The sequence below is a fragment of the Lampetra planeri genome, unplaced genomic scaffold (assembly GCF_965212315.1).
Source record: "Lampetra planeri unplaced genomic scaffold, kcLamPlan1.2.h2 scaffold_1380, whole genome shotgun sequence".
Taxonomy (NCBI): Eukaryota; Metazoa; Chordata; class Hyperoartia; order Petromyzontiformes; family Petromyzontidae; genus Lampetra; species Lampetra planeri.
Window position 1 is genome coordinate 1 of NW_027614100.1, and position 27,756 is coordinate 27,756.

Consider the following 27,756-nt stretch of genomic DNA (forward strand, 5'->3'; position numbering starts at 1 on the left):
GGGTGAGTAGGTGAGTAGGTGAGTAGGTAGGTGAGTAGGTGAGTAGGTAGGTGAGTAGGTAGGTGAGTAGGTGAGTGGGTGAGTAGGTGAGTGTGTAGGTGAGTAGGTGAGTGGGTGAGTGAGTAGGTGAGTAGGTAGGTGAGTAGGTAGATGAGTGAGTAGGTGAGTAGGTGAGTAGGTGAGTAGGTGAGTGAGTAGTGAGTAGGTAGGTGAGTAGGTGAGTAGGTGAGTAGGTGAGTGAGTGTCACCGTTGAGGAGGCCCAGCCACAGCTGTTTGTGCTCCTTGCGCTGCAGTTCGCCCATCAGGTGTCCGCGATGTTTCAGGCAATCGGCCTCTTTCAGGGCGGACATGAAGAGAGCTTCCATGGCCTCCCGGGAGGGTCCCTCTAGAAGTTCACCCCGTGGGAACCCCTAGGGAGGGTGAGTGGGTGGTGGAGTGGGTGAGTGGGTGGGTGAGTGAGTGAGTGGGTGGGTGGGTGGGTGGTTAGTGGGTGGGTGGGTGGGTGAGTGGGTGGGTGGGTGAGTGGGTGGGTGGGTGAGTGGGTGGGTGAGTGGGTGGGTGAGTGGGTGGGTGGGTGGGTGAGTGAGTGAGTGAGTGGGTGGGTGGGTGAGTGGGTGGGTGAATGGGTGGGTGGGTGGGTGAGTGGGTGGGTGGGTGGGTGGGTGAGTGGGTGGGTGGGTGAGTGGTGTGGGTGGGTGGGTGATGTGGGTGGGTGGGGTGAGTGGGTGGGTGAGTGGGTGGGGTGGGTGGGTGAGTGGGTGGGTGGGTGAGTGGGTGGGTGAGTGGGTGGGTGAGTGGGTGGGTGGGTGAGTGGGTGGGTGGGTGGGTGGGTGGGTGAGTGGGTGGGTGAGTGGGTGAGTGGGTGGGTGGGGTGAGTGGGTGGGTGAGTGGGTGGGTGGGTGAGTGGGTTGGTGGATGAGTGGGGTGGGTGAGTGGGTGGGTGGGTGAGTGGGTGGGTGAGTGGGTGGGTGGGTGAGTGGGTGGGTGAGTGGGTGGGGAGAGGTGGGTGAGTGGGTGAGTGGGTGGGTGAGTGGGTGAGTGGGTGAGTGGGTGAGTGGGTGGGTGGGTGGGTGAGTGGGTGAGTGGGTGGGTGGGTGAGTGGGTGAGTGGGTGGGTGGGTGAGTGGGTGGGTGGGTGAGTGAGTGGGTGGGTGGGTGGGTGGGTGAGTGGGTGGGTGGGTGAGTGAGTGAGTGGGTGGGTGAGTGGGTGGGTGGCTGGGTGAGTAGGTGGGTGGGTGAGTGGGTGGGTGAGTGGGTGGGTGGGTGGGTGGTGAGTGGGTGGGTGAGTGGGTGGGTGGGTGGGTGAGTGAGTGGGTGGGTGGGTGGGTGAGTGGGTGGGTGAGTGGGTGGGTGGGTGGGTGGGTGAGTGGGTGGGTGAGTGGGTGGGTGAGTGGGTGAGTGGGTGAGTGGGTGGGTGGGTGAGTGGGTGGGTGGTTGAGTGGGTGGGTGAGTGGGTGGGTTAAGTGGGTGGGTGAGTGGGTGGGTGGGTGGGTGAGTGGGTGGGTGGGTGGGTGAGTGGGTGGGTGGGTGAGTGGGTGGGTAGGTGAGTGGGTGAGTGAGTGGGTGGTGGGTGAGTGGGTGGGTGAGTGAGTGAGTGAGTGGGTGAGTGGGTGAGTGGGTGGGTGGGTGAGTGGGTGAGTGGGTGAGTGGGTGGGTGGGTGAGTGGGTGAGTGGGTGAGTGGGGTGGGTGGGTGAGTGGGTGGGTGAGTGGGTGGGTGGGTGAGTGGGTGGGTGTGTGGGTGAGTGGGTGAGTAGGTGGGTGGGTGAGTGAGTGGGTGGGTGAGTGGGTGGGGTGGGTGGGTGAGTGGGGTGGGTGGGTGAGTGAGTGAGTGGGTTGGTGAGTGAGTGGGTGGGTGAGTGGGTGAGTGGGTGAGTGGGTGGGTGGGTGGGTGAGTGGGTGAGTGGGGTGGGTGGGTGGGTGAGTGGGTGGGTGGGTGAGTGGGTGGGTGAGTGGGTGGGTGAGTGAGTGGGTGGGTGAGTGGGTGGGGTGAGTGGGTGAGTGGGTGAGTGGTGGTGGGTGGGTGAGTGGGTGAGTGGGTGGGTGAGTGGGTGGGTGAGTGGGTGGGTGGTGGGTGGGTGAGTGGGTGGGTGGGTGGAGTGGTGGGTGAGTGGGTGGGTGAGTGGTGAGGTGATGTGAGTGGGTGGTGGAGTGGGTGAGTGAGTGGGTGAGTGGGTGGGTGAGTGGGTGGGTGGGTGAGTGGGTGAGTGGGTGGGTGGGATGAGTGGGTGAGTGGGTGGGTGAGTGGGTGGGTGAGTGGGTGAGTGGGTGGGTGAGTGGGTGAGTGGGTGAGTGAGTGGGGTGAGTGGGTGGGTGGGTGAGTGGGTGGGTGGGTGGGTGAGTGGGTGGGTGAGTGAGTGGGTGAGTGGGTGGGTGGGTGAGTGAGTGGGTGGGTGAGTGAGTGGGGTGAGTGGGTGGGTGGGTGAGAGGGTGGGTGGGTGGGTGTGGAGTGAATGGGTGGGTTGGGTGGGTGAGTGAGTGAGAGGGTGAGTGGGTGGGTGAGTGAGTGGGTGGGTGAGTGGGTGGGTGAGTGAGTGGGTGGGTGAGTGGGTGGGTGAGTGGGTGAATGGGTGGGTGGGGTGAGTGGGTGAGTGGGTGGGTGAGTGGGTGGGTGAGTGGGGTGAGTGGGTGGAGGTGAGTGGGTGAGTGAGTGGGAGGGTGGTGAGTGGGTGAGTGGGTGGGTGGGTGGGTGAGTGGGTGGGTGGGTGAGTGGGTGGGTGAGTGAGTGGGTGAGTGGGTGGGTGGGTGAGTGGGTGGGTGAGTGAGTGGGGTGAGTGGGTGGGTGGGTGGGTGAGTGGGTGGGTGGGTGGGTGATTGGGTGGGTGGAGTGGGTGGGTGAGTGAGTGGGTGAGTGGGTGAGTGAGGTGGGTGGGATGAGTGGGTGGGTTGGGTGGGTGAGTGGGTGGGGTGAGTGGGTGAGTGGGTGGGTGGGTGGGTGAGTGGGTGGGTGTGAGTGAGTGGCTGGGTGAGTGGGTGGGTGGGTGAGTGGGTGGGAGGTGTGGGTGGGAGGGTGGGTGAGTGGGTGGGTGGGGGCTGGGTGAGTGAGTGGGTGGGGGGCTGTGTGAGTGAGTGGGTGGGTGAGTGGGTGGGTGAGTAGGTAAGTAGGTGAGTGGGTGGTTGAGTGGGTGGGTGGCTGAGTGGGTGGGTGGTGAGTGGGTGGTTGGGTGGGTGGAGTGGTGAGTGAGTGAGTGGGTGGGTGGGTGAGGTGGGTGGGTGGGTGAGTGAGTGGGTGGGTGGGTGGGTGAGTGGGTGGGTGGTGGGTGGGTGGGTGAGTGAGTGAGTGAGTGGGTGGGTGGGTGGGTGGGTGAGTGGGTGGGTGAGTGAGTGAGTGGGTGGGTGAGTGAGTGGGTGAGTGGGTGAGTGGCTGGGTGGCTGAGTGGGTGAGTGAGTGGCTGAGTGGGTGAGTGGGTGGCTGAGTGGGTGAGTGAGTGAGTGGGTGGGTGAGTGGCTGAGTGGGTGAGTGGGTGGCTGAGTGGGTGGCTGAGTGGGTGAGTGAGTGAGTGGGTGGGTGGGTGGGTGGGTGAGTGGGTGAGTGGGTGAGTGGGTGGGTGGGTGAGTGGAGTGAGTGAGTGGGTGGTGGGTGAGTGGGTGGCTGAGTGGGTGAGTGGGTGGGTGGGTGGGTGAGTGGCTGAGTGGGTGGCTGAGTGGGTGGCTGAGTGGGTGGCTGAGTGGGTGAGTGAGTGAGTGGGTGGGTGGGTGGCTGAGTGGGTGGCTGAGTGGGTGAGTGAGTGAGTGGGTGGGTGAGTGGCTGAGTGGGTGAGTGGGTGGCTGAGGTGGGTGGGCTGAGTGGGTGAGTGAGTGAGTGAGTGGGTGGGTGGGTGAGTGGGTGAGTGGGTGGGTGGGTGAGTGGGTGGGTGGGTGAGGTGAGTGAGTGGGTGGGTGGGTGAGTGGGTGGCTGAGTGGGTGAGTGAGTGAGTGGGTGGCTGAGTGGGTGGGTGAGTGAGTGAGTGGGTGGGTGGGTGGGTGGGTGAGTGGGTGAGTGGGCTGAGTGGGTGGCTGAGTGGGTGAGTGAGTGAGTGGGTGAGTGGGTGGGTGGGTGAGTGAGTGGGTGAGTTGCTGGGTGGCTGAGTGGGTGAGTGGGTGAGGGTGAGTGAGTGGATGAGTGAGTGAGTGGGTGGCTGAGTGGGTGGCTGAGTGGGTGAGTGAGTGAGAGGTGGGTGGGTGGGTGGGTGGGTGGGTGAGTGGGTGAGTGGGTGGGTGGGTGGGTGAGTGGGTGGGTGGGTGGGTGAGTGGGTGAGTGGGTGGGTGGGTGGGTGAGTGGGTGAGTGAGTGGCTGGGTGAGTGGGTGGGTGGGTGAGTGGGTGGGAGGGTGGGTGGGAGGGTGGGTGAGTGGGTGGGTGGGGGGCTGGGTGAGTGAGTGGGTGGGGGGGCTGCGTGAGTGAGTGGGTGGGTGAGTGGGTGGGTGAGTAGGTAAGTAGGTGAGTGGGTGGTTGAGTGGGTGGGTGGCTGAGTGGGTGGGTGGGTGAGTGGGTGGGTGGGTGAGTGAGTGAGTGAGTGGGGTGGGTGGGTGAGTGGGTGGCTGAGTGGGTGAGTGAGTGAGTGGGTGGCTGAGTGGGTGGGTGAGTGAGTGAGTGGGTGGGTGGGTGGGTGAGTGGGTGAGTGGCTGAGTGGGTGGCTGAGTGGGTGAGTGAGTGAGTGAGTGGGTGAGTGGGTGGGTGGGTGAGTGAGTGGGTGAGTTGCTGGGTGGCTGAGTGGGTGAGTGGGTGAGTGAGTGGATGAGTGAGTGAGTGGGTGGCTGAGTGGGTGGCTGAGTGGGGTGAGTGAGTGAGTGGGTGGGTGGGTGGGTGGGTGAGTGGGTGAGTGGGTGGGTGGGTGAGTGGGTGGGTGGGTGAGTGGGTGGGTGAGTGGGTGGGTGGGTGGGTGAGTGGGTGAGTGAGTGGCTGGGTGAGTGGGTGGGTGAGTGGGTGGGTGGGGTGGGTGAGTGAGTGAGTGAGTGGGTGGGTGGGTGGGTGAGTGGGTGAGTGGGTGGGTGGGTGAGTGAGTGGGTGGGTGAGTGAGTGGGGTGAGTGGCTGAGTGGGTGAGTGGGTGGCTGAGTGGGTGAGTGAGTGAGTGGGTGGGTGAGTGGCTGAGTGGGTGAGTGGGTGGCTGAGTGGGTGGCTGAGTGGGTGGGTGGGTGGGTGGGTGAGTGGGTGAGTGGGTGGGTGGGTGGGTGGGTGAGTGGGTGGGTGGGTGAGTGAGTGGGTGGGTGGGTGAGTGGGTGGCTGAGTGGGTGAGTGGGTGGGTGGGTGGGTGAGTGGCTGAGTGGGTGAGTGGGTGGCTGAGTGGGTGGCTGAGTGGTGAGTGAGTGAGTGGGTGGGTGGGTGGGTGGGTGAGTGGGTGGCTGAGTGGGTGAGTGGGTGGCTGAGTGGGTGGGTGAGTGGCTGAGTGGGTGAGTGGGTGGCTGAGTGGGTGGCTGAGTGGGTGAGTGAGTGAGTGGGTGGGTGGGTGAGTGGGTGAGTGGGTGGGTGGGTGGGTGGGTGAGTGGGTGGGTGGGTGAGTGAGTGAGTGAGTGGGTGGGTGGGTGGGTGAGTGGGTGGCTGAGTGGGTGAGTGAGTGAGTGGGTGGCTGAGTGGGTGGGTGAGTGAGTGAGTGGGTGGGTGGGTGAGTGGGTGAGTGGGTGAGTGGCTGAGTGGGTGGCTGAGTGGGTGAGTGAGTGAGTGAGTGGGTGAGTGGGTGGGTGGGTGAGTGGGTGAGTAAGTGAGTGGGTGGCTGAGTGGGTGGCTGAGTGGGTGAGTGAGTGAGTGGGTGGGTGGGTGGGTGAGTGGATGAGTGGGTGAGTGGGTGAGTGGGTGGGTGGGTGGGTGAGTGGTGGGTGGGTGGGTGGGTGAGTGAGTGAGTGGGTGGGTGAGTGGGTGAGTGGTGGGTGGGTGAGTGGGTGGCTGAGTGGGTGAGTGAGTGAGTGGGTGGCTGAGTGGGTGGGTGAGTGAGTGAGTGGGTGGGTGAGTGGCTGAGTGGGTGAGTGGGTGGCTGAGTGGGTGGCTGAGTGGGTGAGTGGGGTGAGTGAGTGAGTGGGTGGGTGGGTGAGTGGTTGAGTGGGTGGGTGGGTGAGTGGGTGGGTGGGTGAGTGAGTGACTGAGTGGGTGGGTGGGTGAGTGGGTGAGTGAGTGAGTGGGTGGCTGAGTGGGTGGGTGGAGTGAGTGGGTGGGTGGGTGGGTGAGTGGGTGAGTGGCTGAGTGGGTGGCTGAGTGTGGGTGAGTGAGTGAGTGAGTGAGTGGGTGAGTGGGTGGGTGGGTGAGTGAGTGGGTGAGTGGCTGGGTGGCTGAGTGGGTGAGTGGGTGAGTGAGTGTATGAGTGAGTGAGTGGGTGGCTGAGTGGGTGGCTGAGTGGGTGAGTGAGTGAGTGGGTGGGTGGGTGAGTGGGTGGGTGAGTGGGTGGGTGAGTGGGTGGGTGGGTGAGTGAGTGAGTGGGTGGGTGAGTGAGTGGGTGGGTGAGTGGGTGGTTGAGTGGGTGAGTGAGTGAGTGGGTGGGTGGGTGAGTGGGTGAGTGAGTGAGTGAGTGGGTGAGTGAGTGAGTGGGTGGGTGAGTGAGTGAGTGGGTGGGTGAGTGAGTGGGTGGGTGAGTGGCTGAGTGGGTGAGTGGGTGGCTGAGTGGGTGGCTGAGTGGGTGAGTGAGTGAGTGGGTGGGTGGGTGAGTGGGTGAGTGGGTGGGTGGGTGAGTGGGTGGGTGGGTGAGTGAGTGAGTGAGTGGGTGGGTGGGTGGGTGGGTGAGTGGGTGAATGAGTGAGTGGGTGGCTGAGTGGGTGGGTGAGTGAGTGGGTGGGTGGGTGGGTGGGGTGAGTGGGTGAATGGCTGAGTGGGTGGCTGAGTGGGTGAGTGAGTGAGTGGGTGGGTGGGTGAGTGGGTGAGTGGCTGGGTGGCTGAGTGGGTGAGTGAGTGAGTGGGTGAGTGGGTGGGTGGGTGAGTGAGTGGGTGAGTTGCTGGGTGGCTGAGCGGGGTGAGTGGGTGAGTGAGTGTATGAGTGAGTGAGTGGGTGGCTGAGTGGGTGGCTGAGTGGGTGAGTGAGTGGGTGGGTGGGTGGGTGGGTGAGTGGGTGAGTGGGTGGGTGGGTGAGTGAGTGAGTGGGTGGGTGAGTGGGTGGGTGGGTGAGTGGGTGGCTGAGTGGGTGAGTGAGTGAGTGGGTGGCTGAGTGGGTGGGTGAGTGAGTGAGTGGGTGGGTGAGTTGGGTGAGTGGGTGGCTGAGTGGGTGGCTGAGTGGGTGAGTGAGTGAGTGGGTGGGTGGGTGGATGGGTGAGTGGGTGGGTGGGTGGGTGAGTGGGTGGGTGGGTGGGTGAGTGGGTGAGTGGGTGGGTGGGTGGGTGAGTGGGTGAGTGAGTGGCTGGGTGAGTGGGTGGGTGGGTGAGTGGGTGGGAGGGTGGGTGGGAGGGTGGGTGAGTGGGTGGGTGGGGGGCTGGGTGAGTGAGTGGGTGGGGGGCCTGCGTGAGTGAGTGGGTGGGTGAGTGGGTGGGTGAGTAGGTAAGTAGGTGAGTGGGTGGTTGAGTGGGTGGGTGGCTGAGTGGGTGGGTGGGTGAGTGGGTGGGTGGGTGAGTGAGTGAGTGAGTGGGTGGGTGGGTGAGTGGTGGCTGAGTGGGTGAGTGAGTGAGTGGGTGGCTGAGTGGGTGGGTGAGTGAGTGAGTGGGTGGGTGGGTGGGTGAGTGGGTGAGTGGCTGAGTGGGTGGCTGAGTGGGTGAGTGAGTGAGTGAGTGGGTGAGTGGTGGGTGGGTGGGTGAGTGAGTGGGTGAGTTGCTGGGTGGCTGAGTGGGTGAGTGGGTGAGTGAGTGGATGAGTGAGTGAGTGAGTGGGTGGCTGAGTGGGTGGCTGAGTGGGTGAGTGAGTGAGTGGGTGGGTGGTGGTGGGTGAGTGGGTGAGTGGGTGGGTGGGTGAGTGGGTGGGTGGGGTGAGTGGGTGGGTGAGTGGGTGGGTGGGTGGGTGAGTGGGTGAGTGAGTGGCTGGGTGAGTGGGTGGGTGAGTGGGTGGGTGGGTGGGTGAGTGAGTGAGTGAGTGGGTGGGTGGGTGGGTGAGTGGGTGAGTGGGTGGGTGGGTGAGTGAGTGGGGTGGGTAGTGAGTGGGTGAGTGGCTGAGTGGGTGAGTGGGTGGCTGAGTGGGTGAGTGAGTGAGTGGGTGGTGTGAGTGGCTGAGTGGGTGAGTGGGTGGCTGAGTGGGTGGCTGAGTGGGGTGGGTGGGTGGGTGAGTGGGTGAGTGGGTGGTGGGTGGGTGGGTGGGTGGGTGGGTGTGGGTGGGTGGGTGAGTGAGTGGGTGGGTGGGTGAGTGGGTGGCTGAGTGGGTGAGTGGGTGGGTGGGTGGGTGAGTGGCTGAGTGGGTGAGTGGGTGGCTGAGTGGGTGGCTGAGTGGGTGAGTGAGTGAGTGGGTGGGTGGGTGGGTGAGTGGGTGGCTGAGTGGGTGAGTGGGTGGCTGAGTGGGTGGGTGAGTGGCTGAGTGGGTGAGTGGGTGGCTGAGTGGGTGGCTGAGTGGGTGAGTGAGTGAGTGGGTGGGTGGGTGAGTGGGTGAGTGGGTGGGTGGGTGGGTGTGGGTGAGTGGGTGGGTGGGTGAGTGAGTGAGTGAGTGGGTGGGTGGGTGAGTGGGTGGCTGAGTGGGTGAGTGAGTGAGTGGGTGGCTGAGTGGGTGGGTGAGTGAGTGAGTGGGTGGGTGGGTGAGTGGGTGAGTGGGTGAGTGGCTGAGTGGGTGGCTGAGTGGGTGAGTGAGTGAGTGAGTGGGTGAGTGGGTGGGTGGGTGAGTGGGTGAGTAAGTGAGTGGGTGGCTGAGTGGGTGGCTGAGTGGGTGAGTGAGTGAGTGGGTGGGTGGGTGGGTGAGTGGATGAGTGGGTGAGTGGGTGAGTGGGTGGGTGGTGGGTGAGTGGGTGGGTGGGTGGGTGGGTGAGTGAGTGAGTGGGTGGGTGAGTGGGTGAGTGGGTGGGTGGGTGAGTGGGTGGCTGAGTGGGTGAGTGAGTGAGTGAGTGGGTGGCTGAGTGGGTGGGTGAGTGAGTGAGTGGGTGGGTGAGTGGCTGAGTGGGTGAGTGGGTGGCTGAGTGGGTGGCTGAGTGGGTGAGTGGGTGAGTGAGTGAGTGGGTGGGTGGGTGAGTGGTTGAGTGGGTGCGTGGGTGAGTGGGTGGGTGGGTGAGTGAGTGACTGAGTGGGGTGGGTGGGTGAGTGGGTGAGTGAGTGAGTGGGTGGCTGAGTGGGTGGGTGAGTGAGTGGGTGGGTGGGTGGGTGAGTGGGTGAGTGGCTGAGTGGGTGGCTGAGTGGGGTGAGTGAGTGAGTGAGTGAGTGGGTGAGTGGGTGGGTGGGTGAGTGAGTGGGTGAGTGGCTGGGTGGCTGAGTGGGTGAGTGGGTGAGTGGAGTGTATGAGGTGAGTGAGTGGGTGGCTGAGTGGGTGGCTGAGTGGGTGAGTGAGTGAGTGGGTGGGTGGGTGAGTGGGTGGGTGAGTGGGTGGGTGGGTGAGTGAGTGAGTGGGTGGGTGAGTGAGTGGGTGGGTGAGTGGGTGGCTGAGTGGGTGAGTGAGTGAGTGGGTGGGTGGGGTGAGTGGGTGAGTGAGTGAGTGAGTGGGTGAGTGAGTGAGTGGGTGGGTGAGTGAGTGAGTGGGTGGGTGAGTGAGTGGGTGGGTGAGTGGCTGAGTGGGTGAGTGGGTGGCTGAGTGGGTGGCTGAGTGGGTGAGTGAGTGAGTGGGTGGGTGGGTGAGTGGGTGAGTGGGTGGGTGGGTGAGTGGGTGGTGGGGTGAGTGAGTGAGTGAGTGGGTGGGTGGGTGGGTGGGTGAGTGGGTGAGTGAGTGAGTGGGTGGCTGAGTGGGTGGGTGAGTGAGTGGGTGGGTGGGTGGGTGGGTGAGTGGGTGAATGGCTGAGTGGGTGGCTGAGTGGGTGAGTGAGTGAGTGGGTGGGTGGGTGAGTGGGTGAGTGGCTGGGTGGCTGAGTGGGTGAGTGAGTGAGTGGGTGAGTGGGTGGGTGGGTGAGTGAGTGGGTGAGTTGCTGGGTGGCTGAGCGGGTGAGTGGGTGAGTGAGTGTATGAGTGAGTGAGTGGGTGGCTGAGTGGGTGGCTGAGTGGGTGAGTGAGTGAGTGGGTGGGTGGGTGGGTGGGTGAGTGGGTGAGTGGGTGGGTGGGTGGGTGAGTGAGTGAGTGGGTGGGTGAGTGGGTGGTGGGTGGGTGAGTGGGTGGCTGAGTGGGTGAGTGAGTGAGTGGGTGGCTGAGTGGGTGGGTGAGTGAGTGAGTGGGTGGGTGAGTGGGTGAGTGGGTGGCTGAGTGGGTGGCTGAGTGGGTGAGTGAGTGAGTGGGTGGGTGGGTGGATGGGTGAGTGGGTGGGTGGGTGGGTGAGTGGGTGGGTGGGTGGGTGAGTGGGTGAGTGGGTGGGTGGGTGGGTGAGTGGGTGAGTGAGTGGCTGGGTGAGTGGGTGGGTGGGTGAGTGGGTGGGAGGGTGGGTGGGAGGGTGGGTGAGTGGGTGGGTGGGGGGCTGGGTGAGTGAGTGGGTGGGGGGCTGCGTGAGTGAGTGGGTGGGTGAGTGGGTGGGTGAGTAGGTAAGTAGGTGAGTGGGTGGTTGAGTGGGTGGGTGGCTGAGTGGGTGGGTGGGTGAGTGGGTGGGTGGGTGAGTGAGTGAGTGAGTGGGTGGGTGGGTGAGTGGGTGGCTGAGTGGGTGAGTGAGTGAGTGGGTGGCTGAGTGGGTGGGTGAGTGAGTGAGTGGGTGGGTGGGTGGGTGAGTGGGTGAGTGGCTGAGTGGGTGGCTGAGTGGGTGAGTGAGTGAGTGAGTGGGTGAGTGGGTGGGTGGGTGAGTGAGTGGGTGAGTTGCTGGGTGGCTGAGTGGGTGAGTGGGTGAGTGAGTGGATGAGTGAGTGAGTGGGTGGCTGAGTGGGTGGCTGAGTGGGTGAGTGAGTGAGTGGGTGGGTGGGTGGGTGGGGTGGGTGAGTGGGTGAGTGGGTGGGTGGGTGAGTGGGTGGGTGGGTGAGTGGGTGGGTGAGTGGGTGGGTGGGTGGGTGAGTGGGTGAGTGAGTGGCTGGGTGAGTGGGTGGGGTGAGTGGGTGGGTGGGTGGGTGAGTGAGTGAGTGAGTGGGTGGGTGGGTGGGTGAGTGGGTGAGTGGGTGGGTGGGTGAGTGAGTGGGTGGGTGAGTGAGTGGGTGAGTGGCTGAGTGGGTGAGTGGGTGGCTGAGTGGGTGAGTGAGTGAGTGGGTGGGTGAGTGGCTGAGTGGGTGAGTGGGTGGCTGAGTGGGTGGCTGAGTGGGTGGGTGGGTGGGTGAGTGGGTGAGTGGGTGGGTGGGTGGGTGAGTGGGTGGGTGGGTGAGTGAGTGGGTGGGTGGGTGAGTGGGTGGCTGAGTGGGTGAGTGGGTGGGTGGGTGGGTGAGTGGCTGAGTGGGTGAGTGGGTGGCTGAGTGGGTGGCTGAGTGGGTGAGTGAGTGAGTGGGTGGGTGGGTGGGTGAGTGGGTGGCTGAGTGGGTGAGTGGGTGGCTGAGTGGGTGGGTGAGTGGCTGAGTGGGTGAGTGGGTGGCTGAGTGGGTGGCTGAGTGGGTGAGTGAGTGAGTGGGTGGGTGGGTGAGTGGGTGAGTGGGGTGGGTGGGTGGGTGGGTGGGTGAGTGGGTGGGTGGGTGAGTGAGTGAGTGAGTGGGTGGGTGGTGGTGAGTGGGTGGCTGAGTGGGTGAGTGAGTGAGTGGGTGGCTGAGTGGGTGGGTGAGTGAGTGAGTGGGTGGGTGGGTGAGTGGGTGAGTGGGTGAGTGGCTGAGTGGGTGGCTGAGTGGGCTGCAGTGATGTGAGTGAGTGGGTGAGTGGGTGGGTGGGTGAGTGGGTGAGTAAGTGAGTGGGTGGGCTGAGTGGGTGGCTGAGTGGGTGAGTGAGTGAGTGGGTGGGTGGGTGGGTGAGTGGATGAGTGGGTGAGTGGGTGAGTGGGTGGGTGGGTGGGTGGGTGAGTGAGTGAGTGGGTGGGTGAGTGGGGTGAGTGGGTGGGTGGGTGAGTGGGTGGCTGAGTGGGTGAGTGAGTGAGTGAGTGGGTGGCTGAGTGGGTGGGTGAGTGAGTGAGTGGGGTGGGTGAGTGGCTGAGTGGGTGAGTGGGTGGCTGAGTGGGTGGCTGAGTGGGTGAGTGGGTGAGAGAGTGAGTGGGTGGGTGGGTGAGTGGTTGAGTGGTGGGTGGGTGAGTGGGTGGGTGGGTGAGTGAGTGACTGAGTGGGTGGGTGGGTGAGTGGGTGAGTGAGTGAGTGGGTGGCTGAGTGGGGTGGGTGAGTGAGTGGGTGGGTGGGTGGGTGAGTGGGTGAGTGGCTGAGTGGGTGGCTGAGTGGGTGAGTGAGTGAGTTGAGTGGGTGAGTGGGTGGGTGGGTGAGTGAGTGGGTGAGTGGCTGGGTGGCTGAGTGGGTGAGTGGGTGAGTGAGTGTATGAGTGAGTGAGTGGAGTGAGTGGGTGGCTGAGTGGGTGGCTGAGTGGGTGAGTGAGTGAGTGGGTGGGTGGGTGAGTGGGTGGGTGAGTGGGTGGGTGGGTGAGTGAGGTGAGTGAGTGGGTGGGTGAGTGAGTGGGTGGGTGAGTGGGTGGCTGAGTGGGTGAGTGAGTGAGTGGGTGGGTGGGTGAGTGGGTGAGTGAGTGAGGTGAGTGGGTGAGTGAGTGAGTGGGTGGGTGAGTGAGTGAGTGGGTGGTGAGTGAGTGGGTGGGTGAGTGCTGAGTGGGTGAGTGGGTGGGCGAGTGGGTGGCTGAGTGGGTGAGTGAGTGAGTGGGTGGGTGGGGTGAGTGGGTGAGTGGGTGGGTGGGTGAGTGGGTGGGTGGGTGAGTGAGTGAGGTGGGTGGGTGGGTGGGTGGGTGAGTGGGTGAGTGAGTGAGTGGGTGGCTGATGGGTGGGTGAGTGAGTGGGTGGGTGGGTGGGTGAGTGGGTGAATGGCTGAGTGGGTGTGCTGAGTGGGGTGAGTGAGTGAGTGGGTGGGTGGGTGAGTGGGTGAGTGGCTGGGTGGCTGAGTGGGTGAGTGGAGTGAGTGGGTGATGTGTGGGTGGGTGGTGAGTGAGTGGGTGAGTTGCTGGGTGGCTGAGCGGGTGAGTGGGTGAGTGAGTGTATGAGTGAGTGAGTGGGTGGCTGAGTGGGTGGCTGAGTGGGTGAGTGAGTGAGTGGGTGGGTGGGGTGGGTGGGTGAGTGGGTGAGTGGGGTGGGTGGGTGAGTGAGTGAGTGGGTGGGTGAGTGGGTGGGTGGGTGAGTGGGTGGCTGAGTGGGGTGAGTGAGTGAGTGGGTGGCTGAGTGGGTGGGGTGAGTGAGTGAGTGGGTGGGGTGAGTGGGTGAGTGGGTGGCTGAGTGGGTGGCTGAGTGGGTGAGTGAGTGAGTGGGTGGGTGGGTGAGTGGTTGAGTGGGTGGGTGGGGTGAGTGGGTGGGTGGGGGTGAGTGAGTGAGTGGGTGGGTGGGTGGGTGAGTGGGTGAGTGAGTGAGTGGGTGGCTGAGTGGGTGGGTGAGTGAGTGGGTGGGGTGGGTGGGTGAGTGGGTGAGTGGCTGAGTGGGTGGCTGAGTGGGTGAGTGAGTGAGTGGGTGGGTGGGTGAGTGAGTGGGTGAGTGGCTGGGTGGCTGAGTGGGTGAGTGAGTGTATGAGTGAGTGGGTGGCTGAGTGGGTGGCTGAGTGGGTGAGTGAGTGAGTGGGTGGGTGGGTGAGTGGGTGAGTGGGTGGGTGGGTGAATGGGTGGGGAGGGGTGAGTGAGTGAGTGGGTGGGTGAGTGAGTGGGTGGGGTGAGTGGGTGGCTGAGTGGGTGAGTGAGTGAGTGGGTGGCTGAGTGGGTGGGTGAGTGAGTGGGTGGGTGAGTGGCTGAGTGGGTGAGTGGGTGGCTGAGTGGGGTGGCTGAGTGGGTGAGTGAGTGAGTGGGTGGGTGGGTGAGTGGGTGGGTGAGTGGGTGGGGTGGGTGAGTGGGGTGGGTGAGTGAGTGAGGTGAGTGAGTGGGTGGGTGGGTGAGTGGGTGAGTGAGTGAGTGGGTGGCTGAGTGGGTGGGTGAGTGAGTGGGTGGGTGGGTGGGTGAGTGGGTGAGTGGCTGAGTGGGTGGCTGAGTGGGTGAGTGAGTGAGTGGGTGGGTGGGTGAGTGGGTGAGTGGCTGAGTGGGTGGCTGAGTGGGTGAGTGAGTGAGTGAGTGGGTGAGTGAGTGAGTGGGTGGGGTGGCTGAGTGGGTGGCTGAGTGGGTGAGTGAGTGAGTGGGTGGCTGAGTGGGTGGGTGAGTGATGAGTGGGTGGGTGAGTGGCTAAGTGGGTGAGTGGGTGGGCTGAGTGGGTGGCTGAGTGGGTGAGTGAGTGAGTGGGTGGGTGGGTGGGTGGGTGGGTGAGTGGGTGGGTGGAGTGGGTGGTGGGGGGTGAGTGGGTGGGTGAGTGAGTGAGTGAGTGGGTGGGTGGGTGAGTGGGTGAGTGAGTGAGTGGGTGGCTGAGGTGGGTGGGTGAGTGAGTGGGTGGGTGGGTGGGTGAGTGGGTGAGTGGCTGAGTGGGTGGCTGAGTGGGTGAGTGAGTGAGTGGGTGGGTGGGTGAGTGGGTGAGTGGCTGAGTGGGTGGCTGAGTGGGTGAGTGAGTGAGTGAGTGGGTGAGTGAGTGAGTGGTGGGTGGGTGGCTGAGTGGGTGGCTGAGTGGGTGAGTGAGTGAGTGGGTGGCTGAGTGGGTGGGGTGAGTGAGTGGGTGGGTGAGTGGCTGAGTGGGTGAGTGGGTGGCTGAGTGGGTGGCTGAGTGGGTGAGTGAGTGAGTGGGTGGGTGGGTGAGTGGGTGAGTGGCTGAGTGGGTGGCTGAGTGGGTGAGTGAGTGAGTGAGTGGGTGAGTGAGTGAGTGGGTGGCTGAGTGGGTGGCTGAGTGGGTGAGTGAGTGAGTGGGTGGGTGGGTGAGTGGGTGGGTGAGTGGGTGGGTGGGTGAGTGGGTGGGGTGAGTGAGTGAGTGAGTGGGTGGGTGGGTGAGTGGGTGAGTGAGTGAGTGGGTGGCTGAGTGGGTGGGTGAGTGAGTGGGTGGGTGGGTGGGTGAGTGGGTGAGTGGCTGAGTGGGTGGCTGAGTGGGTGAGTGAGTGAGTGGGTGGGTGGGTGAGTGGGTGAGTGGCTGAGTGGGTGGCTGAGTGGGTGAGTGAGTGAGTGAGTGGGTGAGTGAGTGAGTGGGTGGGTGGCTGAGTGGGTGGCTGAGTGGGTGAGTGAGTGAGTGGGTGGCTGAGTGGGTGGGTGAGTGAGTGGGTGGGTGAGTGGCTGAGTGGGTGAGTGGGTGGCTGAGTGGGTGGCTGAGTGGGTGAGTGGGTGGGTGGGTGGGTGAGTGGGTGGGTGGGGTGGGTGGCTGAGTGGGTGGCTGAGTGGGTGGCTGAGTGGGTGAGTGAGTGAGTGAGTGGGTGGGTGGGTGGGTGAGTGAGTGAGTGAGTGAGTGGGTGAGTGGGTGGGTGGCTGAGTGGGTGAGTGGCTGAGTGGGTGGCTGAGTGGGTGAGTGAGTGAGTGGGTGGGTGGGTGGGTGAGTGGGTGAGTGGCTGAGTGGGTGGCTGAGTGGGTGAGTGAGTGAGTGGGTGGGTGGGTGAGTGGGTGAGTGGCTGAGTGGGTGGCTGAGTGGGTGAGTGAGTGAGTGAGTGGGTGAGTGAGTGAGTGGGTGGGTGGCTGAGTGGGTGGCTGAGTGGGTGAGTGAGTGAGTGGGTGGCTGAGTGGGTGGGTGAGTGAGTGGGTGGGTGAGTGGCTGAGTGGGTGAGTGGGTGGCTGAGTGGGTGGCTGAGTGGGTGAGTGGGTGGGTGGGTGGGTGAGTGGGTGGGTGGGTGGCTGAGTGGGTGGCTGAGTGGGTGGCTGAGTGGGTGAGGTGAGTGAGTGAGTGGGTGGGTGGGTGGGTGAGTGAGTGAGTGGGTGAGTGGGTGGGTGGCTGAGTGGGTGAGTGGCTGAGTGGGTGGCTGAGTGGGTGAGTGAGTGAGTGGGTGGGTGGGTGGGTGAGTGGGTGAGTGGCTGAGTGGGTGGCTGAGTGGGTGAGTGAGTGAGTGAGTGAGTGGGTGAGTGGGTGGGTGGGTGAGTGGGTGAGTGGCTGAGTGGGTGGCTGAGTGGGTGAGTGAGTGAGTGATTGGGTGAGTGAGTGAGTGGGTGAGTGGGTGGGTGGGTGAGTGGGTGAGTGGCTGAGTGGGGTGGGTGAGTGGGTGGGTGAGTGAGTGAGTGAGTGGGTGAGTGAGTGAGTGGGTGAGTGGCTGAGTGGGTGGCTGAGTGGGTGAGTGAGTGAGTGAGTGGGTGAGTGAGTGAGTGGGTGGGTGGCTGAGTGGGTGGCTGAGTGGGTGAGTGAGTGAGTGGGTGGCTGAGTGGGTGGGTGAGTGAGTGGGTGGGTGAGTGGCTGAGTGGGTGAGTGGGTGGCTGAGTGGGTGGCTGAGTGGGTGAGTGGGTGGGTGGGTGGGTGAGTGGGTGGGTGGGTGGCTGAGTGGGTGGCTGAGTGGGTGGCTGAGTGGGTGAGTGAGTGAGTGAGTGGGTGGGTGGGTGGGTGAGTGAGTGAGTGGGTGAGTGGGTGGGTGGCTGAGTGGGTGAGTGGCTGAGTGGGTGGCTGAGTGGGTGAGTGAGTGAGGGGGTGGGTGGGTGGGTGAGTGGGTGAGTGGCTGAGTGGGTGGCTGAGTGGGTGAGTGAGTGAGTGAGTGAGTGGGTGAGTGGGTGGGTGGGTGAGTGGGTGAGTGGCTGAGTGGGTGGCTGAGTGGGTGAGTGAGTGAGTGATTGGGTGAGTGAGTGAGTGGGTGAGTGGGTGGGTGGGTGAGTGGGTGAGTGGCTGAGTGGGTGGGTGAGTGGGTGGGTGAGTGAGTGAGTGAGTGGGTGAGTGAGTGAGTGGGTGAGTGGGTGGGTGGGTGAGTGGGTGAGTGGCTGAGTGGGTGGCTGAGTGGGTGAGTGAGTGAGTGAGTGGGTGGGTGAGTGGGTGGGTGGGTGGGTGGGTGAGTGAGTGAGTGAGTGGGTGGGTGGGTGAGTGGGTGAGTGGCTGAGTGGGTGGCTGAGTGGGTGGGTGAGTGAGTGAGTGAGTGGGTGGCTGAGTGGGTGGGTGAGTGAGTGAGTGAGTGGGTGGGTGGGTGGGTGAGTGGGTGAGGGGTACGGGTGGTGAGGTGGCACTGCAACTAATACCTTCAGATGGACTGTGAGCTGCCATGGTAACGTGGAGTTGGTGTTATGGAGGTCGTACAGCAGGCCAATAGGGTACTGCCTACACACAGACAAAGCACCCCCAGGTAGCTCACACAGGCTGTAGGGACAAGTGCTGTCAGACACACACAGACAAAGCTCCCCCGAGTAGGTGAGCGAGTGGGTGAGAGAGTGAGTGGGTGGGTGAGTGAGTGTGTGAGTGAGTGTGTGAGTGAGTGTGTGAGTGAGTGGGTGAGTGGTGAGCGAGTGCGTGAGTGAGGGAGTGAGTGCGTGAGTGAGTGTGTGAGTGAGTGTGTGAGTGAGTGTGTGAGTGAGTGTGTGAGTGGGTGAGTGAGTGGGTGAGTGGTGAGCGAGTGGTGAGTGAGGGAGTGAGTGCGTGAGTGAGTGAGTGTGTGAGTGAGTGTGTGAGTGAGTGTGTGAGTGAGTGGGTGAGTGGATGAGTGGGTGAGTGAGTGGGTGAGTGTGTGGTGAGTGAGTGAGTGTATGAGTGAGTGAGTGGTGAGCGAGTGCGTGGTGGGTGAGTGGTGAGTGAGTGAGTGGTGAGTGAGTGGTGAGTGAGTGGTGAGTGAGTGGTGAGTGGGTGAGTGAGTGAGCGAGTGGTGAGCGAGTGAGTAGGTGAGTGACTGAGTGACTGACTAAGTGGCTGAGTGAGTGGTGAGTGACTGAGTGACTGACTGAGTGAGTAGGTGAGTGAGTGGCTGAGTGGCTGAGTGGTGAGTGGTGAGCGAGTGAGTGGGTGAGCATTTGAGTGAGTTAGTGGTGAGTGAGTGTATGAGTGTGTGAGTGACTGAGTGACTGACTGAGTGAGTGGATGAGTGAGTGGTTAGTGACTGAGTGACTGAGTGAGTAGGTGAGTGAGTGGCTGAGTGAGTGAGTGAGTGGGTGAGTGAGTGACTGACTGAGTGACTGAGTGAGTGTCTAAGTGAATGAGTGGTGAGCGAGTGGTGAGTGAGTGGGTGAGTGGCTGAGTGAGTGGTGAGTGACTGACTGACTGACTGAGTGAGTGGCTGAGTGAGTGACTGACTGAGTGAGTGGGTGGGTGAGTGGGTGGGTGAGTGGGTGAGTGGTGAGTGAGTGAGTGTGTGGTGAGTGAGTGACTGACTGAGTGAGTGGGTGGGTGAGTGGGTGGGTGAGTGGCTGAGTGAGTAGGTGAGTGAGTGGTGAGTGAGTGTGGTGAGTGAGTGGTGAGTGAGTTACCACTTGAGTGCGGTGCCATCGCTCTCCACCCACACCTCCTCACCATGCACCTCCTCACCACGAGGGTGAGTGAGTGAGTGAGTGGCTGAGTGAGTGACTGACTGACTGACTGAGTGAGTGGCTGAGTGAGTGAGTGACTGAGTGTGTGAGTGAGTGAGTGAGTGGCTGAGTGACTGAGTGAGTGGTGAATGAGTGAGTGAGTGGCTGAGTGAGTGACTGACTGACTGAGTGAGTAGCTGAGTGAGTGAGTGACTGAGTGTGTGAGTGAGTGAGTGGCTGAGTGGCTGAGTGAGTGAGTGGTGAGTGAGTGGTGAGTGACTGAGTGACTGACTGACTGAGTGTGTGAGTGAGTGGGTGAGTGAATGAGTGAGTGAGTGACTGACTGACTGAGTGGCTGAGTGAGTGAGTGAGTGGCTGAGTGGCTGAGTGGCTGAGTGACTGAGTGTGTGAGTGAGTGACTGACGGACTGACTGAGTGAGTGGTTGAGTGAGTGAGTGAGTGGTGAGTGAGTGGTGAGTGAGTTACCACTTGAGTGCGGTGCCATCGCTCTCCACCCACACCTCCTCACCATGCACCTCCTCACCACGAGGGTGAGTGAGTGAGTGAGTGGCTGAGTGAGTGAGTGGCTGAGTGAGTGACTGACTGACTGAGTGAGTGGCTGAGTGAGTGAGCGACTGAGTGTGTGAGTGAGTGAGTGGCTGAGTGGCTGAGTGAGTGAGTGGTGAGTGAGTGGTGAGTGACTGAGTGACTGACTGAGTGTGTGAGTGAGTGGGTGAGTGAATGAGTGAGTGAGTGACTGACTGAATGAGTGGCTGAGTGAGTGAGTGAGTGGCTGAGTGGCTGAGTGACTGAGTGTGTGAGTGACTGACTGACTGAGTGAGTGGCTGAGTGAGTGAGTGACTGACTGACTGAGTGAGTGAGTGGCTGAGTGAGTGAGTGAGTGGCTGAGTGGCTGAGTGACTGAGTGTGTGAGTGAGTGACTGACGGACTGACTGAGTGAGTGACTGAGTGAGTGAGTGGTGAGTTACCACTTGAGTGCGGTGCCATCGCTCTCCACCCACACCTCCTCACCATGCACCTCCTCACCACGAGGGTGAGTGAGTGAGTGAGTGGCTGAGTGAGTGAGTGGCTGAGTGAGTGAGTGGCTGAGTGAGTGAGTGACTGACTGAGTGGCTGAGTGGGTGAGTGAGTGAGTGAGTGACTGACTGACTGAGTGGGTGAGTGAGCGGCTGTGTGAGTGGGTGAGTGGGTGAGTGGGTGAGTGAATGAGTGAGTGACTGACTGAGTGGCTAAGTGGCTGAGTGAGTGAGTGGTGAGTGACTGACTGACTGAGTGTGTGAGTGAGTGGGTGGGTGAGTGACTGACTGAGTGAGTGAGTGGCTGAGTGGCTGAGTGAGTGAGTGACTGACTGAGTGAGTTAGTGGTGAGTGAGTGACTGAGTGGTGAGTGAGTTACCACTTCAGTGCGGTGCCATCGCTCTCCACCCACACCTCCTCACCATGCACCTCCTCACCACGAGGGTGAGTGAGTGAGTGAGTGGCTGAGTGAGTGACTGACTGACTGAGTGAGTGGCTGAGTGAGTGAGTGACTGAGTGTGTGAGTGAGTGAGTGAGTGGCTGAGTGACTGAGTGAGTGGTGAATGAGTGAGTGAGTGGCTGAGTGAGTGACTGACTGACTGACTGAGTGAGTAGCTGAGTGAGTGAGTGACTGAGTGTGTGAGTGAGTGGCTGAGTGGCTGAGTGAGTGAGTGGTGAGTGAGTGGTGAGTGACTGAGTGACTGACTGACTGAGTGTGTGAGTGAGTGGGTGAGTGAATGAGAGAGTGAGTGACTGACTGACTGAGTGGCTGAGTGAGTGAGTGACTGAGTGTGTGAGTGAGTGAGTGGCTGAGTGGCTGAGTGAGTGAGTGGTGAGTGACTGAGTGACTGACTGACTGAGTGTGTGAGTGAGTGGGTGAGTGAATGAGTGAGTGAGTGACTGACTGACTGAGTGGCTGAGTGAGTGAGTGAGTGGCTGAGTGGCTGAGTGGCTGAGTGACTGAGTGTGTGAGTGAGTGACTGACGGACTGACTGAGTGAGTGGTTGAGTGAGTGAGTGAGTGGTGAGTGAGTGGTGAGTGAGTTACCACTTGAGTGCGGTGCCATCGCTCTCCACCCACACCTCCTCACCATGCACCTCCTCACCACGAGGGTGAGTGAGTGAGTGAGTGGCTGAGTGAGTGACTGACTGACTGACTGAGTGAGTGGCTGAGTGAGTGAGTGACTGAGTGTGTGAGTGAGTGAGTGAGTGGCTGAGTGGCTGAGTGAGTGAGTGGTGAGTGAGTGGTGAGTGACTGAGTGACTGACTGAGTGTGTGAGTGAGTGGGTGAGTGAATGAGTGAGTGAGTGACTGACTGAATGAGTGGCTGAGTGAGTGAGTGAGTGGCTGAGTGGCTGAGTGGCTGAGTGACTGAGTGTGTGAGTGAGTGACTGACTGACTGAGTGAGTGGCTGAGTGAGTGAGTGAGTGACTGACTGAGTGAGTGAGTGGCTGAGTGAGTGAGTGAGTGGCTGAGTGGCTGAGTGACTGAGTGTGTGAGTGAGTGACTGACGGACTGACTGAGTGAGTGACTGAGTGAGTGAGTGGTGAGTTACCACTTGAGTGCGGTGCCATCGCTCTCCACCCACACCTCCTCACCATGCACCTCCTCACCACGAGGGTGAGTGAGTGAGTGAGTGGTGAGTGAGTGAGTGAGTGGCTGAGTGAGTGAGTGGCTGAGTGAGTGAGTGGCTGAGTGAGTGAGTGACTGACTGACTGAGTGGCTGAGTGGGTGAGTGAGTGAGTGAGTGACTGACTGACTGAGTGGGTGAGTGAGCGGGTGAGTGGGTGAGTGGGTGAGTGAATGAGTGAGTGACTGACTGAGTGGCTAAGTGGCTGAGTGAGTGAGTGGTGAGTGACTGACTGACTGAGTGTGTGAGTGAGTGGGTGGGTGAGTGACTGACTGAGTGAGTGAGTGGCTGAGTGGCTGAGTGAGTGAGTGACTGACTGAGTGAGTTAGTGGTGAGTGAGTGACTGAGTGGTGAGTGAGTTACCACTTGAGTGCGGTGCCATCGCTCTCCACCCACACCTCCTCACCATGCACCTCCTCACCACGAGGGTGAGTGAGTGAGTGAGTGGCTGAGTGAGTGACTGACTGACTGAGTGAGTGGCTGAGTGAGTGAGTGACTGAGTGTGTGAGTGAGTGAGTGAGTGGCTGAGTGACTGAGTGAGTGGTGAATGAGTGAGTGAGTGGCTGAGTGAGTGACTGACTGACTGAGTGAGTAGCTGAGTGAGTGAGTGACTGAGTGTGTGAGTGAGTGAGTGGCTGAGTGGCTGAGTGAGTGAGTGGTGAGTGAGTGGTGAGTGACTGAGTGACTGACTGACTGAGTGTGTGAGTGGGTGAGTGAATGAGTGAGTTACTGACTGACTGAGTGGCTGAGTGAGTGAGTGACTGAGTGTGTGAGTGAGTGAGTGGCTGAGTGGCTGAGTGAGTGAGTGGTGAGTGAGTGGTGAGTGACTGAGTGACTGACTGACTGAGTGTGTGAGTGAGTGGGTGAGTGAATGAGTGAGTGAGTGACTGACTGACTGAGTGGCTGAGTGAGTGAGTGAGTGGCTGAGTGGCTGAGTGACTGAGTGACTGAGTGTGTGAGTGAGTGGCTGAGTGAGTGACTGAGTGTGTGAGTGAGTGACTGACTGACTGACTGAGTGGCTGAGTGGGTGAGTGAGTGAGTGACTGACGGACTGACTGAGTGAGTGAGTGGTGAGTGAGTGGTGAGTGAGTTACCACTTGAGTGCGGTCCCATCGCTCTCCACCCACACCTCCTCACCATGCACCTCCTCACCACGAGGGTGAGTGAGTGAGTGAGTGGGTGGCTGAGTGAGTGAGTGAATGATTGAGTGAGTGACTGAGTGTGTGAGTGAGTGACTGACGGACTGACTGAGTGAGTGGCTGAGTGAGTGAGTGGCTGAGTGAGTGACTGAGTGAATGATTGAGTGAGTGACTGAGTGTGTGAGTGAGTGACTGACTGACTGAGTGGCTGAGTGGGTGAGTGAGTGAGTGACTGACTGACTGACTGAGTGAGTGGTGAGTGAGTGAGTTACCACTTGAGTGCGGTGCCATCGCTCTCCACCCACACCTCCTCACCATGCACCTCCTCACCACGTGGGTGAGTGAGTGAGTGAGTGGCTGAGTGAGTGAGTGACTGAGTGTGTGAGTGAGTGGCTGAGTGAGTGACTGAGTGTGTGAGTGGGTGAGTGAATGAGTGAGTGACTGACTGAATGAGTGGCTGAGTGAGTGAGTGAGTGGCTGAGTGACTGAGTGTGTGAGTGAGTGACTGAGTGTGTGAGTGAGTGGGTGAGTGAATGAGTGAGTGAGTGAGTGAGTGACTGACTGAATGAGTGGCTGAGTGAGTGAGTGAGTGGCTGAGTGACTGAGTGTGTGAGTGAGTGACTGACTGACTGAGTGGCTGAGTGGGTGAGTGAGTGAGTGGTTGAGTGAGTGGTGAGTGAGTGGTGAGTGAGTTACCACTTGAGTGCGGTCCCATCGCTCTCCACCCACACCTCCTCACCATGCACCTCCTCACCACGTGGGTGAGTGAGTGAGTGAGTGGTGAGTGAGTGAGTGGTGAGTGAGTGGTGAGTGGTGAGTGGGTGGGTGGGTGAGTGAGTGGTGAGTGGCTGAGTGAGTGGTGAGTGAGTGAGTGGGTGAGTGGGTGAGTGAGTGAGTGACTGAGTGTGTGAGTGAGTGACTGACTGACTGACTGAGTGGCTGAGTGGGTGAGTGAGTGACTGACGGACTGACTGAGTGAGTGAGTGAGTGGTGAGTGAGTTACCACTTGAGTGCGGTGCCATCGCTCTCCACCCACACCTCCTCACCATGCACCTCCTCACCACGAGGGTGAGTGAGTGAGTGAGTGGTGAGTGAGTGGTGAGTGAGTTACCACTTCAGTGCGGTGCCATCGCTCTCCACCCACACCTCCTCACCATGCACCTCCTCACCACGAGGGTGAGTGAGTGAGTGGTGAGTGAGTGAGTGGTGAGTGAGTGGTGAGTGGTGAGTGGCTGAGTGAGTAGGTGAGTGAGTGGTGAGTGAGTGTGGTGAGTGAGTGGTGAGTGAGTTACCACTTAGTGCGGTGCCATCGCTCTCCACCCACACCTCCTCACCATGCACCTCCTCACCATGTCGGTGAGTGAGTGGTGAGTGGTGAGTGAGTGAGTGGCTGAGCGAGTGAGTGGCTGAGTGAGTGATTGGCTGAGTGAGTGAGTGACTGACTGACTGAGTGAGTGACTGACGGACTGACTGAGTGAGTGAGTGAGTGGTGAGTGAGTGGTGAGTGAGTTACCACTTGAGTGCGGTGCCATCGCTCTCCACCCACACCTCCTCACCATGCACCTCCTCACCACGTGGGTGAGTGAGTGAGTGAGTGGCTGAGTGAGTGAGTGAATGATTGAGTGAGTGACTGAGTGGGTGAGTGAGTGACTGACTGACTGAGTGAGTGAGTGAGTGGCTGAGTGAGTGACTGACTGACTGAGTGAGTGAGTGAGTGAGTGGCTGAGTGAGTGAGTGGTGAGTGAGTTACCACTTCAGTGCGGTGCCATCGCTCTCCACCCACACCTCCTCACCATGCACCTCCTCACCACGGGGGTGAGTGAGTGAGTGAGTGGGTGGCTGAGTGAGTGAGTGAATGATTGAGTGAGTGACTGACTGACTGAGTGAGTGGTGAGTGAGTGAGTTACCACTTGAGTGCGGTCCCATCGCTCTCCACCCACACCTCCTCACCCTGCACCTCCTCACCACGAGGGTGAGTGAGTGAGTGGCTGAGTGAGTGGCTGAGTGGCTGAGTGAGTGGCTGAGTGGCTGAGTGAGTGAGTGACTGACTGACTGACTGAGTGAGTGGCTGAGTTAGTGAGTGGCTGAGTGAGTGAGTGGTGAGTGAGTTACCACTTGAGTGCGGTGCCATCGCTCTCCACCCACACCTCCTCACCATGCACCTCCTCACCACGTGGGTGAGTGAGTGGTGAGTGGCTGAGTGAGTGGTGAGTGGCTGAGTGAGTGGTGAGTGAGTGACTGACTGACTGAGTGGGTGAGTGAGTGGCTGAGTGAGTGAGTGGTGAGTGAGTTACCACTTGAGTGCGGTGCCATCGCTCTCCACCCACACCTCCTCACCATGCACCTCCTCACCACGAGGGTGAGTGAGTGGTGAGTGGTGAGTGAGTGAGTGGCTGAGCGAGTGAGTGGCTGAGTGAGTGAGTGACTGAGTGTGTGAGTGACTGAGTGGGTGGCTGAGTGACTGAGTGAGTGAGTGGTGAATGAGTGAGTGAGTGGCTGAGTGAGTGACTGACTGACTGAGTGAGTGGCTGAGTGAGTGAGTGACTGAGTGTGTGAGTGAGCGAGTGGTGAGTGAGGGAGTGAGTGCGTGAGTGAGTGAGTGGCTGAGTGAGTGACTGACTGACTGACTGAGTGAGTGGCTGAGTGAGTGAGTGGCCTGAGTGAGTGAGTGGTGAGTGAGTTACCACTTGAGTGCGGTGCCATCGCTCTCCACCCACACCTCCTCACCATGCACCTCCTCACCACGTGGGTGAGTGAGTGAGTGAGTGGCTGAGTGAGTGAGTGAGTGGTGAGTGAGTGGTGAGTGAGTTACCACTTGAGTGCGGTGCCATCGCTCTCCACCCACACCTCCTCACCATGCACCTCCTCACCACGAGGGTGAGTGAGTGAGTGAGTGGTGAGTGAGTGAGTGAGTGAGTGGCTGAGTGAGTGAGTGGCTGAGTGAGTGAGTGACTGACTGACTGAGTGGCTGAGTGGGTGAGTGAGTGAGTGACTGACTGACTGAGTGGGTGAGTGAGCGGGTGAGTGGGTGAGTGGGTGAGTGAATGAGTGAGTGACTGACTGAGTGGCTAAGTGGCTGAGTGAGTGAGTGGTGAGTGACTGACTGACTGAGTGTGTGAGTGAGTGGGTGGTGAGTGAGTTACCACTTGAGTGCGGTGCCATCGCTCTCCACCCACACCTCCTCACCATGCACCTCCTCACCACGTGGGAGGCTCTTCGCAAAGTGACGCACCACTGAGTCCATCACCAGAGGCAGGTAGCCCAGCCGTGGCAACATCACCTGGCAACATCATCACCAACATCATCAACAACATCATCAACATCATCATCAACATCATCATCAACATCATCAACATCATCATCAACCATCAATCAACATCATCAACAACATCATTATCAACATCATCATCAACATCATCATCACCATCAACAACCATCATCATCATCAACAACATCATCATCAACATCATCACCATCATCAACATCATCATCATCAACATCATCATCATCATCATCATCAACAACATCATCATCATCATCAACAACATCATCATCAACATCATCATCAACATCACCATCATCATCACCATCATCAACAACATCATCACCATCATCAACATCATCATCACCATCATCATCAACATCAACACCATCAGCATCATCATCATCATCACCGACATCATCACCATCATCATCATCATCACCATCATCATCATCATCACCATCAACACCATCAGCAACATCATCAACATCATCATCATCATCATCACCATCAACACCATCAACACCATCATCAACATCATCAACATCATCATCACCATCATCATCATCAACACCATCATCAACAACATCATCAACATCATCATCAATATCACCATCAACATCATCATCAACAACATCATCATCACCATCATCAACAACATCATCATCACCATCATCAACATCAACATCACCATCATCACCATCATCACCACCAACATCATAATCATCATCATCATCAACAACATCATTAACATCATCATCAACAACATCATCATCATCAACATCATCATCAACATCATCATCATCAACATCATCATCATCAACAACATCATCATCATCAACATCAACAACATCATCAACAACATCACCATCATTAACATCATCAACATCAACATCACCATCAACATCATCACCAACATCATCATCAACATCACCATCATCAACATCAACATCACCATCAACATCATCACCAACATCATCATCAACATCACCATCATCAACATCATCAACATCATCATCACCACCACCAACATCATCATCAACATCATCATTACCATCAACATCACCAACATCATCATCATCATCACCATCAACATCACCAACATCATCACCAACATCATCATCACCATCATCATCAACACCATCATCAACATCATCATCATCATCAACATCATCACCATCATCATCACCATCATCACCATCATCACCATCATCATCACCACCACCAACATCATCATCAACATCATCATCAACATCATCACCACCATCACCATCATCACCATCATCAACATCACCACCATCACCAACATCAACATCATCACCACCAACATTAACATCAACATCATCATCAACATCATCAACATCATCAACACCATGACCAAAATCACCATCATCATCACCATCACCAACATAAACATCATCACCACCAACATTAACATCAACATCATCATCAACATCATCACCAACATCATCAACATAATCACCATCATCACCATCAACATCACCACCATCAACATCATCACCATCACCAACATGATTATGATGATGGTGATGATGATGATGTTGATGATGGTGGTGATGTTGGTGGTGGTGATGGTTGTGATGGTGGTGGTGATGGTTGTGATGGTGGTGATGGTGGTGATGGTGATGATGGTGATGGTGGTGATGATGATGTTGGTAATGATGATGTTGGTGATGTTGATGTTGTTGTTGATGTTGGTAATGATGATGTTGATGTTGTTGTTGATGTTGTTGATGTTGGTGATGTTGATGATGTTGTTGTTGATGATGTTGATGTTGTTGATGTTGTTGTTGTTGTTGATGTTGTTGTTGATGTTGATGATTATGTTGTTGATGTTGTTGTTGATGTTGTTGTTGATGTTGTTGTTGTTGATGTTGTTGTTGTTGATGTTGTTGTTGTTGATGTTGTTGATGTTGTTGTTGATGTTGTTGATGTTGTTGATGTTGTTGATGTTGTTGATGTTGTTGATGTTGTTGATGTTGGCACCCACGTAGTATGGCTCAGCCTCTCTGCTCGTGTCGTGGTTGGGGCTGAGCGAGAAGCAGCTGGGTACACGACCACGCCACACGGCTCCCTGCACATCAGCCTCCTCCATCATCACCCTGCCCCGACACAGCCTCCTCCTCCTGCTGCTGCTACTGCTGGGAGAGAGATGGGGGGAGATGGGGAGAGATGGGGGGGGGAGATGAGGGAAGATGGGAGATGGGGAGAGATGGGGGGGGGGAGATGAGGGAAGATGGGAGATGGGGAGAGATGGGGGGGAGATGGGGGGGAGATGGGGGGAGATGGGGGGGGAGATGGGGAGAGATGGGGGGGAGATGGGGAGAGATGGGGGGAGATGGGGGGAGAGATGGGGGGGGAGATGAGGGAAGATGGGAGATGGGGGAGATGGGGAGAGATGGGGGGGAGATGGGGGGGAGATGGGGGGAAGAGATGGGGGAGATGGGGGGAGATGGGGGAGATGGGGGGGAGATGG

At 59.4% G+C, this 27,756-nt stretch overlaps 1 protein-coding gene across 1 annotated transcript; it reads right to left on the reverse strand.

Moving 5' to 3' along the window:
• Nucleotides 1–207: 207 nt before the first annotated feature.
• On the reverse strand, nucleotides 208–27,452 carry ATG5 (autophagy related 5; the record flags this gene model as incomplete). Its single annotated transcript, XM_078622205.1, has 4 exons — nucleotides 27,271–27,452; nucleotides 25,141–25,277; nucleotides 16,939–17,017; nucleotides 208–411 (listed from the first exon to the last, which is right to left on the reverse strand). Coding segments are annotated over exons 1-4 (528 nt in total), but the record flags the coding sequence as incomplete, so codon positions are not given.
• Between the last annotated feature and the right edge of the window lie 304 nt (nucleotides 27,453–27,756).